This window comes from Bombus pyrosoma, linkage group LG2 (assembly GCF_014825855.1).
Source record: "Bombus pyrosoma isolate SC7728 linkage group LG2, ASM1482585v1, whole genome shotgun sequence".
Lineage (NCBI taxonomy): Eukaryota > Metazoa > Arthropoda > Insecta > Hymenoptera > Apidae > Bombus > Bombus pyrosoma.
This window is the reverse complement of record NC_057771.1, coordinates 15,233,308-15,247,414: the sequence shown is the minus strand read 5'-3', so window position 1 is coordinate 15,247,414 and position 14,107 is coordinate 15,233,308. Positions and strand designations below refer to the sequence as shown.

General features: G+C 30.5%; 4 protein-coding genes across 4 annotated transcripts; 2 read left to right on the top strand and 2 right to left on the bottom strand.

The window, feature by feature from the left end:
- Positions 1–25: 25 nt before the first annotated feature.
- Positions 26–1,163, bottom strand: LOC122577279 (protein seele). The gene is made up of 5 exons (XM_043748505.1): positions 1,090–1,163; positions 885–975; positions 680–795; positions 402–608; positions 26–329 (listed from the first exon to the last, which is right to left on the bottom strand). The coding sequence occupies exons 1-5, from the start codon at positions 1,105–1,107 to the stop codon at positions 150–152; spliced, it is 612 nt and encodes a 203-aa protein (XP_043604440.1). The 5' UTR covers positions 1,108–1,163; the 3' UTR covers positions 26–149.
- Positions 1,164–1,715: 552 nt separating this feature from the next.
- On the top strand, positions 1,716–8,161 carry LOC122577707 (protein dispatched). The gene is made up of 10 exons (XM_043749200.1): positions 1,716–2,413; positions 2,493–2,618; positions 2,735–3,355; positions 3,437–3,824; positions 3,917–4,118; positions 4,216–4,603; positions 4,676–5,254; positions 5,375–5,675; positions 5,740–6,040; positions 6,118–8,161. Exons 1-10 carry the CDS (start codon positions 2,276–2,278, stop codon positions 6,350–6,352), a joined length of 3,279 nt encoding a protein of 1,092 aa, XP_043605135.1. The 5' UTR covers positions 1,716–2,275; the 3' UTR covers positions 6,353–8,161.
- A 649-nt stretch (positions 8,162–8,810) lies between these two features.
- Positions 8,811–11,430, bottom strand: LOC122577712 (targeting protein for Xklp2-like). The gene is made up of 8 exons (XM_043749213.1): positions 11,332–11,430; positions 10,108–10,383; positions 9,949–10,039; positions 9,735–9,858; positions 9,534–9,662; positions 9,389–9,466; positions 9,158–9,316; positions 8,811–9,070 (listed from the first exon to the last, which is right to left on the bottom strand). The coding sequence occupies exons 1-8, from the start codon at positions 11,396–11,398 to the stop codon at positions 8,897–8,899; spliced, it is 1,098 nt and encodes a 365-aa protein (XP_043605148.1). The 5' UTR covers positions 11,399–11,430; the 3' UTR covers positions 8,811–8,896.
- On the top strand, positions 10,878–14,054 carry LOC122577709 (Bardet-Biedl syndrome 1 protein homolog). Its single transcript, XM_043749211.1, has 7 exons — positions 10,878–11,246; positions 11,384–11,558; positions 11,634–11,843; positions 11,922–12,217; positions 12,302–12,551; positions 12,615–12,794; positions 12,871–14,054. The coding sequence occupies exons 1-7, from the start codon at positions 11,233–11,235 to the stop codon at positions 13,495–13,497; spliced, it is 1,752 nt and encodes a 583-aa protein (XP_043605146.1). The 5' UTR covers positions 10,878–11,232; the 3' UTR covers positions 13,498–14,054.
- Positions 14,055–14,107: the final 53 nt, after the last annotated feature.

Genomic DNA, 14,107 nt, shown 5'->3' with positions numbered 1-14,107 from the left:
AGGAAAGTGAATTTATATTTTAACATTTATATTTTTGTAGTTTATTCCTGTTTTAGACATGTCACATAAATAGTATATTTAATTCTTTATTTTTTGAATATCAAAAATATATATAGATACAAATGTATCTCATTTTTTCCTATACATTACTATAATTCATAATGTTCTTCATTTATATCATTTTCCTCATTATCTTCATCATCCTCATTAAGATCTGTAGAATTACATAGCTTTGAAACATTTGTACATAATTGTTCTTTAATATCATTTTCTTTGCGAATAAATAGTGAAATCATAGAGTCTTCAAATTCTTCCACTATTCCCTCACACTGAAATAAAGCACATCAAAATAATAACTGATGAAATATATTATGAAGTATAAATAAAAAGAGAAAACTTACATAATATTTTAAACTTTTATTTAAATCGCCATCCTGAATAATATCAACTTTGCTCATTTCAGGATTCATACTACCAGATGGACTCATTAAATTTAAGATTGTTAATTGACCATTTGATTTATATGTTGCTCTTACATAGTCTGACATTTTTTCACAAATATTATCTAGGATGTCAGATATATGTACCTCAGATTGTACAAGTGGAATCTTTAAATAAAGGTATTTATGTAAAAATATGTTTTGATTATAATCCAAGAAATATAAAAATTTATTATTACCTTCTTATGAATAGCATTTCCTTGTGCATCTAATCTATAATTTCCTATCTCAATTTCTCTTGAAGGATCAATTTTTGCTAATTCTTCTTCAATTTCTTTTACTGTTGATCTACAAACTACACATTACAAATATTAATTTATTATAATCATTTTTTATATTCAAGGTAAATAGCTATAACTTACTATTAACGCTTATTTTACATACCTAAACATTTTAAAAGCTTATTGTCAATTTCCGCAGTTTTGACAAAACCATTTGTGAAAAAGAGGGAAAATATTACTATTAGAATTTTCATCTATAATGAAAATATGCATTAATAAGTTGAATTATTAAAAATGACATAAAGGAATGGAATTGTAAACATTTATTGTAAAATTTTATACTTACAATTGTAAAAATTTATACTTACATCGTATTTAATCAACATATTTAATAATATTTATCTATTTTTTAACGTTGAAGAAGACACGTGTATATTACTTATAATTTTATACATACATACTGATGTATATATGTTAACTATCATATATATACTTAAATACTCTACAAAACACGAATAAGCTTTCATCACGTGTCACTTAGAGAAATACCAATATAAAAGAATATGGACTAAAGACACTATTAAATGCAAAAAGACACTACATCATCGCAGTTTGAAACTAACAATGTAATCAGTTATAAATGATCTTCCAAAAATCAACTAATCTTCTAAACAAAATCATAAAACATAAATTTCAATAAATGTATGGAATAATTTTTAAAACTTTTCATAACTATCCTTATCTAAAGTCATTTTATTTAAACAAATATATACAATATATAGAAGCTGACAGAAATAACAAAATTTATTTATTGTTCCTGTAATTTTTTAGAATAAAATTAAATTTAAATTTAAAAAAAAGCAAAGAATATTTTAATAATATATTAACAGAATAAATGTTTTTATTTTATACTCTAGAGAATTATGTACATATACATATATCACTATACTAGTGTATATTGTATATGTACATATACATATGTATGTATATCTATCCACCATAGCCTACGGATCACGGTCGTTGTCTCTACGGATCATCCCATTTGTTACTGCAATGTGAACACGTGCCATCCCTTGAAGTGGGAAGTCCATGTTGCTTTTTAAATTGAACAACCATGCTTCAATGTTTTATATAAAATTACGTTTATATTTCGAAGTCCTTACATAAATAGTGGCTATAATTCCGCTCTTGTAATATTTATATCTATTAGTTAGCTATAAGTCTTCGAAAAATAGACAAAATAATTATGCGAAAATATTATAAATTTAATGACGATTACAATAAAAGAAAACATAAAAATGTATGAAACTTCAAATTATTTATAGTACATGTTCTATTCAGTGGTTTGTTATTAAATTATACGCGTCAAAAACTGATTTTCGCTAGTACTATACTACAAAATATAATTTTTATAATCTGAAAATTGTTTAAAAATTAAAACTACAACATCGTATGATTTGGACAAAGATTAAGACAATCCTGCCTTAGTAATTTATATATTACAATAATTTATAAGAAAATATGACTTAAGTTAAAAAAGATATAATTGTCAAAATGGAAATATGGTGGATTTCTCGAGTAATAGCTCATCATCCTTATACCATTCTAATGGCAATACTTATTTTTTCTTCAACATGTTTGATTGTTCCCTTAGCTATTAAAAAGTTTCCTGACTTCTCTGATCCTCAGTTAGTAAGTATATAAAATTAAGGTAGAAATATAATATATGTACAATGTTTTTATTAACTTATATCTTGTTTGTGCTATTAAGGGTTTTGAGGCAAGAGGCACAATGTTAGCACAAAGACTTATTGCTTGGCAAAACTTATTAGAATCAAATAAGCCAAGCGGTCAATTGATTGATAATCCTTTGGAACATTATTATTATATGCAACAGGTATGTCTGTCAAGCTTTATATGTAATATATTATTTTAACTGTGTATAAGTTGCTTAGGATATTGCATGTAAAATATAAGCCATTGGATTTACAAACTAATATTACAATATTTCAGAACTTAAATGTAAGAACAAAACCTAAAAATAAGAGAAAAGGAAAGAAAAAGTATCAAAAACAAGTAACTAATAGAGAAGAAAAAATAAATAAAGCTGAAATTAAAGATAAATGGGAAGAACTAATAGAGCTAAAAAATAAAAATGCGAGTCAAGACTATGTTGAAAATGAGAAATTTTTTTGTAATTTACCATTACCTGGTTATGCACGTGTGGTTATTGGTAGAAAGTCTAAAGATTCAAACTTATGGTCAATGGAAGGTGTACTAGCACAATGCTATATTGATGCAGAACTTAGATCAAACCCACACTTTCCTTCTTTATGTCAAACACAAATAGGACATAATAATATAGAACAAAAGTGTTGCAGAAGTTGGTCACCAGCAAATTATGTTGCACTTCTGTCTAATCGAAGTTCTTGCCTGGGTGTAACAGAAAATGATCTTAGCCGTGTAGAAACTCTTTTGAAACAATGTGTTTATTATTATAAAAATGGTCATTTAACATCAAATTGTGAAGAAGACTTAAATTGTCAAAAACATGTTCCAAGTGAATGCTATGCGCACAATGCAGCCTATCACTTGTTGCATTACTTATTAGATATTGATTTTATTTCAGATCATGTAAGAGAAAACTTTTATATAACAGAAATTATTATGAAGAATAGAACAATTCTGAATAAAATATTTCATATTTTGTTATAGAGACAAGATCCTCAAAATAAACAAAACTCAACATTGAAGTATGCAATGTTATTTTTACCGATTGCTACAAGCTCAGCAACTTTAGACTTTTATAAAGAACTTGGTGATAATGATCTATCCTATGGAAAATTTTGCGTGAAGGGGATGCAATTGGGTTTAAAAAGTACATTGTTTAACCAATTGTTAGTGTCAGATTCTATCTTACTGCTTGTTGGTTTCGCCTTTGTAACAGTTTGCATATGGGCATATACTGGTTCTTTTCTATTAACTGTCACAACCATTATTGCTGTAATTTTTAGTCTTGGCATTTCATATGCATTTTACACTTTAATTTTACATATCAAGTTTTTCCCATTTATGAATCTCTTGGCAATCGTCGTTGTTGTAGGTGAGAAACTAAAGAATATATGAAAATTAAATGTTAAATTTACGATTTTTAATAATAAAAGTTATTTAACATACAATTTTATTTTTTTAAAGGAATAGGAGCAGATGATGCATTTATATATTGTAAAATTTGGGAGAAAAAAAAGGAAAAAAAAATATCAAATAATGGATTGGTCAAACTGGTGCAAGAAACAATGAAACATGCTGTTCCATCTATGTTTGTTACATCTCTAACTACTGCAGTAGCATTTTTTGCATCAGTTGTTAGTAACGTTACCGCTATAAATTGCTTTAGGTATGTGAAATAATTATTTAACTAATATTAAAATATTAAGGAAAAATAATATAAAAATAATAAAGAAATATGAAACTTACTAATCCCATAAATACAGTTTATTTTCAGGAATGACTGTTATTGCAAACTTTTTCTTGATGATTACTTGGCTGCCGGCATGTGTCGTTGTGTCAGAACGATTCAAACTAGGCGTTTTATCTCCTGCAAATTTTATAACACGAAAAATTATTCGACCTTTACGATTATTTGGAGATAAAGTGACAATAGGTTTTAATACTATCCTTACAAGGGTAGTTATAAATTTTCGATGGTGCTGGTTGTTAAGTTTAGGTATTATAGCAATAGTATGTTGCTTCATTGTTTTTAAATACCCTGGATTACAATTGCCAGATACTGCTGATTTCCAATTATTTGATAGTTCTCATCCATTTGAAAAATATGATTTAGTATATTCGCGAAAATTTTGGTTTGAGAAACATGGAATGGTATGTACAGAAAATTATAAAGTTTCTTTTAATGTATCTCTCACAAAAATTTTGAATAATTAATAATTGCAGATTGATAATGAAGATGTGTTACCATTAAGATTTGTATGGGGTATTAAACCAGTTGATAATGGCAATTATTTAGATCCTAGTTTAATTGGTACACCAGAATGGGATGAATCTTTTGATGTATCTCATCCAGAATCACAAGTATGGCTTGAAAAATTTTGTCGCGATTTACGAGCTCAACCTTTCTATCGTGATACATTAGGACCTTTATTACCCAACTGTTTTATTGAATCATTACATCATTGGATGCAAAGACGTTGTGAAGATCCCATTGATTCACATATTAATTATACACCTTGTTGTAAAAAAAGTGAATTTCCATATAATGCTAGCACTTTACAACGATGTGCGGTTGAAGCAAATGCAAAATTATATAGTACTCCATCGTATTTGTGGGTTCGTAATGGTGTTTCTGCTGGTTTAAAATTTTTGAATGAACCAAATCTTAAACAATTACAAGTATCAAATGAAACAAATTCTATAATAATGCCAACGCCTAAAATTAAAGCTCTAGTCGTCGAGTATGACAGCATATATAATTATAGTCTTTCATTTTCAAATATGGATCAGTTTTTTCATCAGGTAAAATAAAATTATATTTCATAAGTATGTATATATATATTTTTTAGTATTTCATATTTTTGGAAGCAATCATAATGCTTAATTACTAATAAAACATTAATAAAAATTATATTTTTACAGGTTGAAACATGGATGCAAAATCAGTTAAAGAAAGCTCCATTAGGAATGCGCGGTGGTTGGTTCGTTAGTAGATTAGAATTTTATGAATTACAGAGAACATTGTATGAAGGAACGCTTTGGGCAATGGGCGTTTCATTGGTTCTAGCTCTCATAGTGTTAGCTTTAGTAACATTTAATCCCCTTATCAGTTTATATGCAATTGTAACAATTGGAGCAGCAATTGTAGTAACAATTGCTGGTTTGATTCTTCTTGGTTGGAAATTAAATGTTCTAGAAAGTGTTGCAGTATCTACAGCAATAGGTATTTTTTAATATAGTAATTTTAATCTTCATAATGTATATAACTGAACATATATTATTTTTAGGTTTGACTGTAGATTTTAGTTTACATTATGTAGTAAGTTACAGAGCATGTACTTCTAAAGAGAAAGAAGATAAAGTGAAAACAGCTCTTGCACAGATGGCTGGTCCAACTTTAATGGCTTCTCTCACAAGCGGTGCAGCTGGTGCTCTTATGTTACCTTCATGTGTATTAGCATATATACAAATTGGAATTTTTTTGTTCCTTGTAATGAGTATAAGTTGGATATATGCTACATTTTTTTTGTGTTCGGTATTAGCAGTAATAGGTCCATCATCTCAGTTTGCTCAGTTTCAATATCCCAGGTAAATAACGCGTAATTGTAATTTCGCAAGTATCAGTATAAAATGTTTATATAATTTAACATTTCAAACTCATGCAGATTAAATCTATTATGGAAATATTTTCGCAAGAACAAGTCTGGAGATGTGCCTGAATCAAGTACAGATAATAGTGGAGCTAGAAGAAAGATTAAAGGAAGAGGAATGTGGTCAGAATCTACTTTAAGTACATCTAGTACAGTATGTCAATTCCACTGTAATGAAATAGAAACTTTCACAAGACCACCGCCATCACCATCACTACCTCCATCACCATCATCAGCATTACTTCAGTAAGATGAAGATTAAGTGATAAGATGGGCATATTTTAGACAAAAAGGGAAAAAATAATTATGATATAATATATACACTTCCGGATTTTAAATCAATGAATTTACTTGTTCATGTATAACTTATGTCCTATATAATCTATGATAATGTGTGTGACTAATGTGTCATTGGCTGTGTTCAAAATAGTTTTAGGATAATTATTTGTATATTTATCTATCATTAACATTCAGTGGGCTTCCTATCAGTTACGCAAGAATATGCATATTGTATACATTGTGATATGAGTCCGGCTTTATGTGCCAAATATATCGCAGACTGTTTTATATTTTACGATCTATTTTAGTTTCGGTTTCTAAACAATTTTGGAATTGCTCTATATTCATATATGTAGCTTTAATGTAATTGTTACGTCCGGTGACTCTTTGCGTATCGCAATAATCCTAGAATTATTCCTTGCGGTCCGACTAATTCCATCGGCCGCCTCGATCGAGGGATAAATTCTGGGCTACGCAGAGTCACCGGACGTAACAGTAACTGATGATACTGATAGATTATTATACTGTTAGACTTGCATTTACATATCTATGAATGCATTTTAACTTCAACTTTTTTATTAAAACTTTTATATTATGCATTTATATTTAATTTGACATAGATGTAGATATCTTTTACATTTGAGTATTAATAGGTCTAGTTACTTTTTTTGATAACATTAAATTTATATATTATAAAATAATTTTTTAAGATAAATAGACATTAATTCTATGAATAATTTAATATGTTAATTATTATACCAGTTTAAGGGAAAGAAATAAAAAATGTTATTTCCGATATAGGTTTGTAAAATTCATAACAAAGTTTACATACAGAGACTGTTTAGTTTTCAAATAAAATATTACAATAAATTTAATGGAATGAATGGATTTATTACATATTAAAAAATAACGAGGTATCAATTCAGCCGTTTTACTGAATAATGCTTTCAACCTCATAAAAAGATGTGTATGTCTGCAATTAAATTTAAGAAAAAGTAACGAAATGTGGTATAGATATCACACATGATTTTGTTTCAAAATTATCTATGTTTATAAACTGTATAAAGTATATACTAAAAAAAAAGACTGACGGGTTTTTATGATTTTCATCAGATATTATTGAATATATAAGACAACTTTTAAAACAACTTTTGTTTTCATAAACATTTATCTAGAAATATCTTTTGAGGTGTCATGTAGTACAGTTAGTACTACATATAGCAGCAATATTTAATATTAAATGAATATTTATTATGTTTTTCGATAGCTTAATTAATTATTTTTATTATGTTTGCAAATTATTGCATGTAACACAAAATGAAGTTCATCACCTTATACACATTTCGTTATTTAAAAAAAAAGATACGAATTGACAGTTTATGTATTATAACATCATGCTTTCGAAAGCATAAGAATTTATGCTCTTAAAAAACCCATTTTTGTAATTACTGTATATGTGTTTATCAATTATTTAAATATTTGTAACTATCGTATGTTAGAAATATATATCAATATTAATCTAGAATGCACACTGGCAATCTTTCATCATATATCTACAATATATGTATATACTATATGTATATCTATGTTACAATATATTAGAGCGAGCTTGTTATGTATGTTAAATATTTCATGTTAATATTTATCCAGCATAAGCTGTGGTAAATATAAATTATAAAAAACTACATCTAAGTTTCACTATATCATATCTACATCTACAAAAACTTTTTACTAGTATCTTAACTAACAATTATTTAACATTTACAAGTATATTCCGAATAATTGTTATGTTCTATAAGAAATGTGTTCGACCGTTCGCGGAGACGCAATCGCCAACGGGAGTCGTAAATTTCCGTTACGATTATACAATCGACGCCACGAAATGATCGATCCCCTATCTCGTTTAGGACAATAGAGGTGACTAACGATGTTGACTGAGATAAAAATGTAAAGCCAGTCAAGAAATGTTGACTGATCTGATGATGAGAAACTAGAGAATTTCGGTGACGATGCTGTCGCAGAGGAAAACTTTCGTTGGGTGGTGATCGCCTCACCACTGGTCGCTTGTGAGTGGAAATCTATTATGGGAAAACATTTCCCCCTTTTTAACTGATAGGGCAATAACCATAAGGAAATGCTTTGTTTTATTACAGTTCATTAGGATTATTACAGTCAGATTATTTGCATAGTTAGTGGCCGACCGAGGGATGGAATTCAGTCCGTATCGTATAACGGGACGTAGCAAATGTTATTTTGAGAAATTAGAGATACACATCCAAGGAAATTGCCTTTACTGACAAAATTTATAGAATCAAAATGTATATGAATGTACTACTATATTACTAAGTGTAATATCAAGTATTATCAATTTACATCATTATATAAATATATTTATTTGGAAAGAAGGGAGTAAAAAGAAAAATATCTAATTCAAACTAATTACTAATGTACTATTACGAATTAGAATTTTTTACAATATGCCATACTATTCCTGAGATATACATATTTTAAATACTTATATGCGACGACGACGTTTCAATACTATCGGACTTACAGGATCAGTTAAAGGTCGTTTATTAATTTTCGGTAAACCAATTTTATATTTGTGAATTGGTTGAGCTTTATGAACCATTTGTTTTCTTAGTAATGCAATTTCTTCCTCCTCTTGCTTTTTCTTAGCAGCAATTGCCTATTATATATATATATTTCTTAGGATATATACTATAATATTGAAAACAGAGTATTATTTAATTAGAAAATTACAGAATACTATTACCATTTGTATCATTTGTTCTTTTTGTCTGTTCTTCTCTTGTATATTTTCGTCAAAGCGTTTTCTTTCTTGCGCTCGAGACGCTGTACGTAAAGGTGGAGATTTTGGCGGTGGTAATTTCTGTTTTGACAAATGTGGTACAAATGGTGGTTTCTTCCACAGCTGGTTTATTTTAAAAACAGAAAAATATATTTATTATTTATTAATGTGGAGTGTGATGTTGTTTATACTTACGTCGGTACTCTGCTTAATTTTCTTATTGCAATTATTAGATTTTTCTACCTTCTTCTCTTTGTTTTCATCTTTCAATATCTAAGAGTAATACAAAAGTATATATTCTTTTAATAGCCTGTAAGATTAAAGGGTGTGATTTTCATACCTTTTTAATATTTTCTTGTTTTCCCCCTTGCGTACTTTTTTTTTGTAAATCAGAAGTGAAGGGGTATACGACCTCGATTCTCTGCATCATTTTCGTTTTATTAGATGCTGTAACGTTAGCTTTAAGCTCCTAAAATGTTAACCTCAATCTTTTACAGATCAACCATAATAATGACAATATCAGCTATGTAAATTGACATACCAGTTTGGTAGCATTATGAACCACATATTTTCCTTTTTCTTGCCCCTGAGAATCATCACTATTTACATATGTTTCTTCATGATTATCAAATGTTATATTGGATAAATAGATATTACTTAGAGATCTAAAAAATATTAAGTGATATTTTTTATTATCAGATGAGACGAAAATAACTTAAATCTGATTTAAAGAAATTCACAATTGTAACTCTTACACAACCAACGTTTCATCGTCTAGTATCGTATTCGGATGTTTTGTGTTTGTATGACCCTGATTTGGCGTGCTTGTAGTTATAATTGCCTTGTCTGAAAGTAATAAAGAGGAATGAACACCAGGATTCAAGAATTGTCCGATACTTATAATTTTTATTTACTGAAAAACGAATCTCCTATATCCGGTGGATTAAAAAAATCCACAAATTGTGGAGATTCGATCTCGTCCCAACTGTCTTTTCTTGAATTTCTATATTTTTTCCAACAATTTTCAAATCGATGATTCAAATTGGTGTCTCCACTTTTCGGTTTTATGTTCTCCTGCCAAAATTTCCAAAATGGTACTTTTGAATCATTCTTCGTGACTCCTACCGGCGTTATTGTTTGTTCCGATTTTGTGTCCATTATTATCGAGTATGCCCGTATTATCCTTAATTCTAAGAGAATCCGTTACAAAATGAACTTTGTCAATAATAGTGCACAATTATCGGTTTCGAAAATTCGATGTCAAGTTTTCACTACTCAGCGAAGAATTCATTGAAAAACATGCTTCATCTCGAAATCCGCTTTATATACATACTATATAAAGGTCAAACTGGATTTAATCTCTGAAGGAAAGGAAACATGCGACAATAACAATGATTTAAATAGAATCTACCTGAAAACATAGAATAGGAACGTTACCTGAAAACATAAAGTAAGAAACTGAATTTTACGATCGTCTCATCAATTTGGAACAAAGCCAGTATAGATTATAAGAAATAGTTTGTGTTCATAAAAAATATTTTTTAAACATAATCTAGGTTTACTTATACCTTATATTGATTAACATTCTACAATATTCTACGATTATACAATTATTTCTCATTCATTACGATGTAATATCGTTTCTCTTAATATTAAATGAGACGAGTTGCGCGCGATCATTGATATTATGTGCACGTGAACATTTCTATGGATACAAATGTTCACAACAAAGCGCGATTCATTGGTATTGTTTCATTGTTTAGCGAGTTTTCTAAACAGATTTTCCGATATGATCGATCTTTCTTCCATTCGAAAATTACAATTGGCACAGTGTTCATTTAGATTCATTCGAAAAAAGAATTCTTTTAGCTCAAGAAGACTCATCAGCGTATTAATAACGATATGACAATCTACTACGCTGCGCTATACTACTACTGTACATAGAATGCGTATGGGAAACGTTTAGACAGACATACTAATAATGCATTTTGATTAAAGATAACAGTTTGTCGTAAACATTAAAAAAAGGATTCTCGAACATGCACGGTTTACGGTAAGAAAAAATTGTTCTCTCTTTTAATTCTTTGTATTCAACATTAAATTAATCGCGATTAAACGTGATAAGATATAACTACAACCTGTAAAACAATTAGGTACATTCGTCTTTTTGTTATTTTGTGCAATTTTTAGAGCTGCACATAACATTGGTGATCTTGGTACCAGTCGATGGTTGGAAGCGCTTTGGGAACCAGCAACCCGATTATACACTTTACCAAATGCGCTTGATATGCTAGATGTAAGCGGTGATGGAGACGCTAGACTTGTCTGTGTCGATCTAGGAACACTCGGTGTCAATTCGCCTAAAGTAATGATATAGAATTTTCAAAACTAACAAAACGTCGAAATTACATTCCTCGATGTTCTGATATTTTATTTTTAGATAAGAGTTTATAAAGGAGGTGACCAGATAACAGAACACAACATGATAGATCCACCCTGTGGAGTGGTTGGATTTTACACAGAAAATGGAGAACCTCGATCATCCGTACTGGCAGTGGGTGTTGGTTCTAGCGTCTACATCTTCAAAAACATGAGACCGTATTTTAAATACTGTTTGCCACACATTGACGTACACCCGAAGGAACGGGAGGTACAGACAATTTTCCGATTTCTTAGTGACCAATACGTCTCTGATTTTCAAAGTTTCAAACAGTAAATTTATTCATAGATTTGGCATAAGGCTGGAATGGACGAGGAATTGAACGTGTTAACACTAGCCGACGAACTGGATTTACTGTTAAAGGAACTCGGAGCGGGATTTATCTCGCCGCGAACACTAAAATTCCTATCCATGGATCCGAATTTGAGGTCTAGCTTCGCGGAACAATACAGAAGAGTTCCACTGATTAAAAGTAATGCTTTGACTGCGATTTCTGTGATTCGAAGAGACTCATGGAACGATCCAGCAAGTAGTTGTCTCGTGCTGGGCACGGAATTCGGAGAAGTACTTATTTTGGATCCTCGGTACCACTTCCCTTTAAAAACAATTCTTATATGAATAATGAAAAATTATAAAATTAAACGCTTCTCGCGATTCTTTCGTTGTAGAACATTTTCTGTTATGGATAAACATTTATTGGAATGGCCGCCGGTTGCTTTCGCGTGTACAGGTTTATGGACCGGCGATGGGAGTATAGTAATTGTTGGAAGAGATGGTAAGATAGGTGCGATAAGAAGAGGAAGACCCGTGAAACTTTGGGAAAAATTACCATCGCCGGCTGTAGCCATTTCAGCCCTTAATAACGGAAGCGTTGCGGTTACCATCATGGACAGCACTTTGATCGGCTTCTCTAGGAAGGTATGTAGAATATTTTTACTTCAGCCATGTATCTTTAGAAATAATAATAAATTAATAATACAGGGAATTAAAATTTGGCATGTTCGTGTTCCGGGTGCGATTTTGGATTCGGTAAGTTTACCAGTTCCGCAAATTGGCCTTTCTTTGCTCGCTGTGAGTACCGCTGGTTATGGCATCCGCGTGTACGACGGGAAACATCACGTGGACACGTTAAAAATCATGGAACCAGTTTCTGCGATGAAGGTAATTTACGAATAATTATTATTCTAAGTTGAATACTAATAAGATAGAAATATTGTGCATTGTCTTTTCAAAACAGTATGGTAAAATGGGTCAAGAAGAACGAACGATGGCGATGGTCACCGTGGGAGGTGGACTGTGTGTAAAAATTCTAAAACGGACTGCGGACTTCAATATTCACAACGCGATATCCAATTTACCGTCAACTGATAGCACCAAATTTTTAGTACCGAAGAAAACGCGATTGTTCGTTGAGCAAACGATACGAGAAAGGTCAGAAGCGAAGAAGATTCATTCTACTTTTCAGCAAGGTCTTCTTCGACTGAGATTGATGGTAGCCAAAAAATTAGTCGAATCTTTGAACGATAGTCAAGTTGCGGGACCACATCTGCTTACCATGGAAGCTACCGTTTTGGGATTGGGACCCAATTATCAGATTCGTATTTTATTGACGAACATATCCGACGAATTGTCCGATACGGACCTGTACATCGTTTGCAGAAGCGAAAACACGGAAGTGAAACCACGAGTGATGGACGTACCTTTGTTACCAAACGCCATTTCGATTCCTATGATGATCAATGCGATTTTGAAGAGTAACATTTCCGGAAGGATAGAGATTTTGTTGTGTAAGAAATCGAAAACGAAACCAATAACTGTGACCACAGTAGTTTTGCCTGCTGCCGAAGAAGATATCGAAGTTTAATCTTCTAGAAAGTAGAAGTCTATGAAAAGATATTTTTTATGTGCTTTGTATAAAAATGTTCATATATTACGTTGTAGTATTATAATATATCGTTGTGTAAATATTGATTGGAAAATGTTGAAGAAAATTTTATAACTGTATTATAAAAAGCCAAGAAAATGTTGCGCTAAGAATATTTGCTTCATTTTCTTTCTATCCTCTTGTTATCATAATTATATTTTTATCCATCTCATTTGTGTATTTTATATGTTATTATTCCTCTCATTACATATTTCATTTGTGCTAAGATGAATACAATATTTCTTCGAAATGTTTAAAATATCATGGTGTTGGTGAGTCACCGGTGACCTTTGTGTAACCCGAAATCCAACCCTCGGTCGATACGGTCACTAACTATTTAAATATAATTAGTCGGACCGTAATAATCCTAAGGAACTGTCATAAACCTCAGCTTTTAGATTTTACAATTACAATCAACTATTGCCCCGTCAGATAAGAAGTGAGGAAACGTGGGTTTTCCTCTGCGACAGCCTCGTCACCGAACTTCACTAGTTTCTCATCTACAGATCAGTCAACATTTCTAGACTGGATTTATATCTTTAACTCAGTC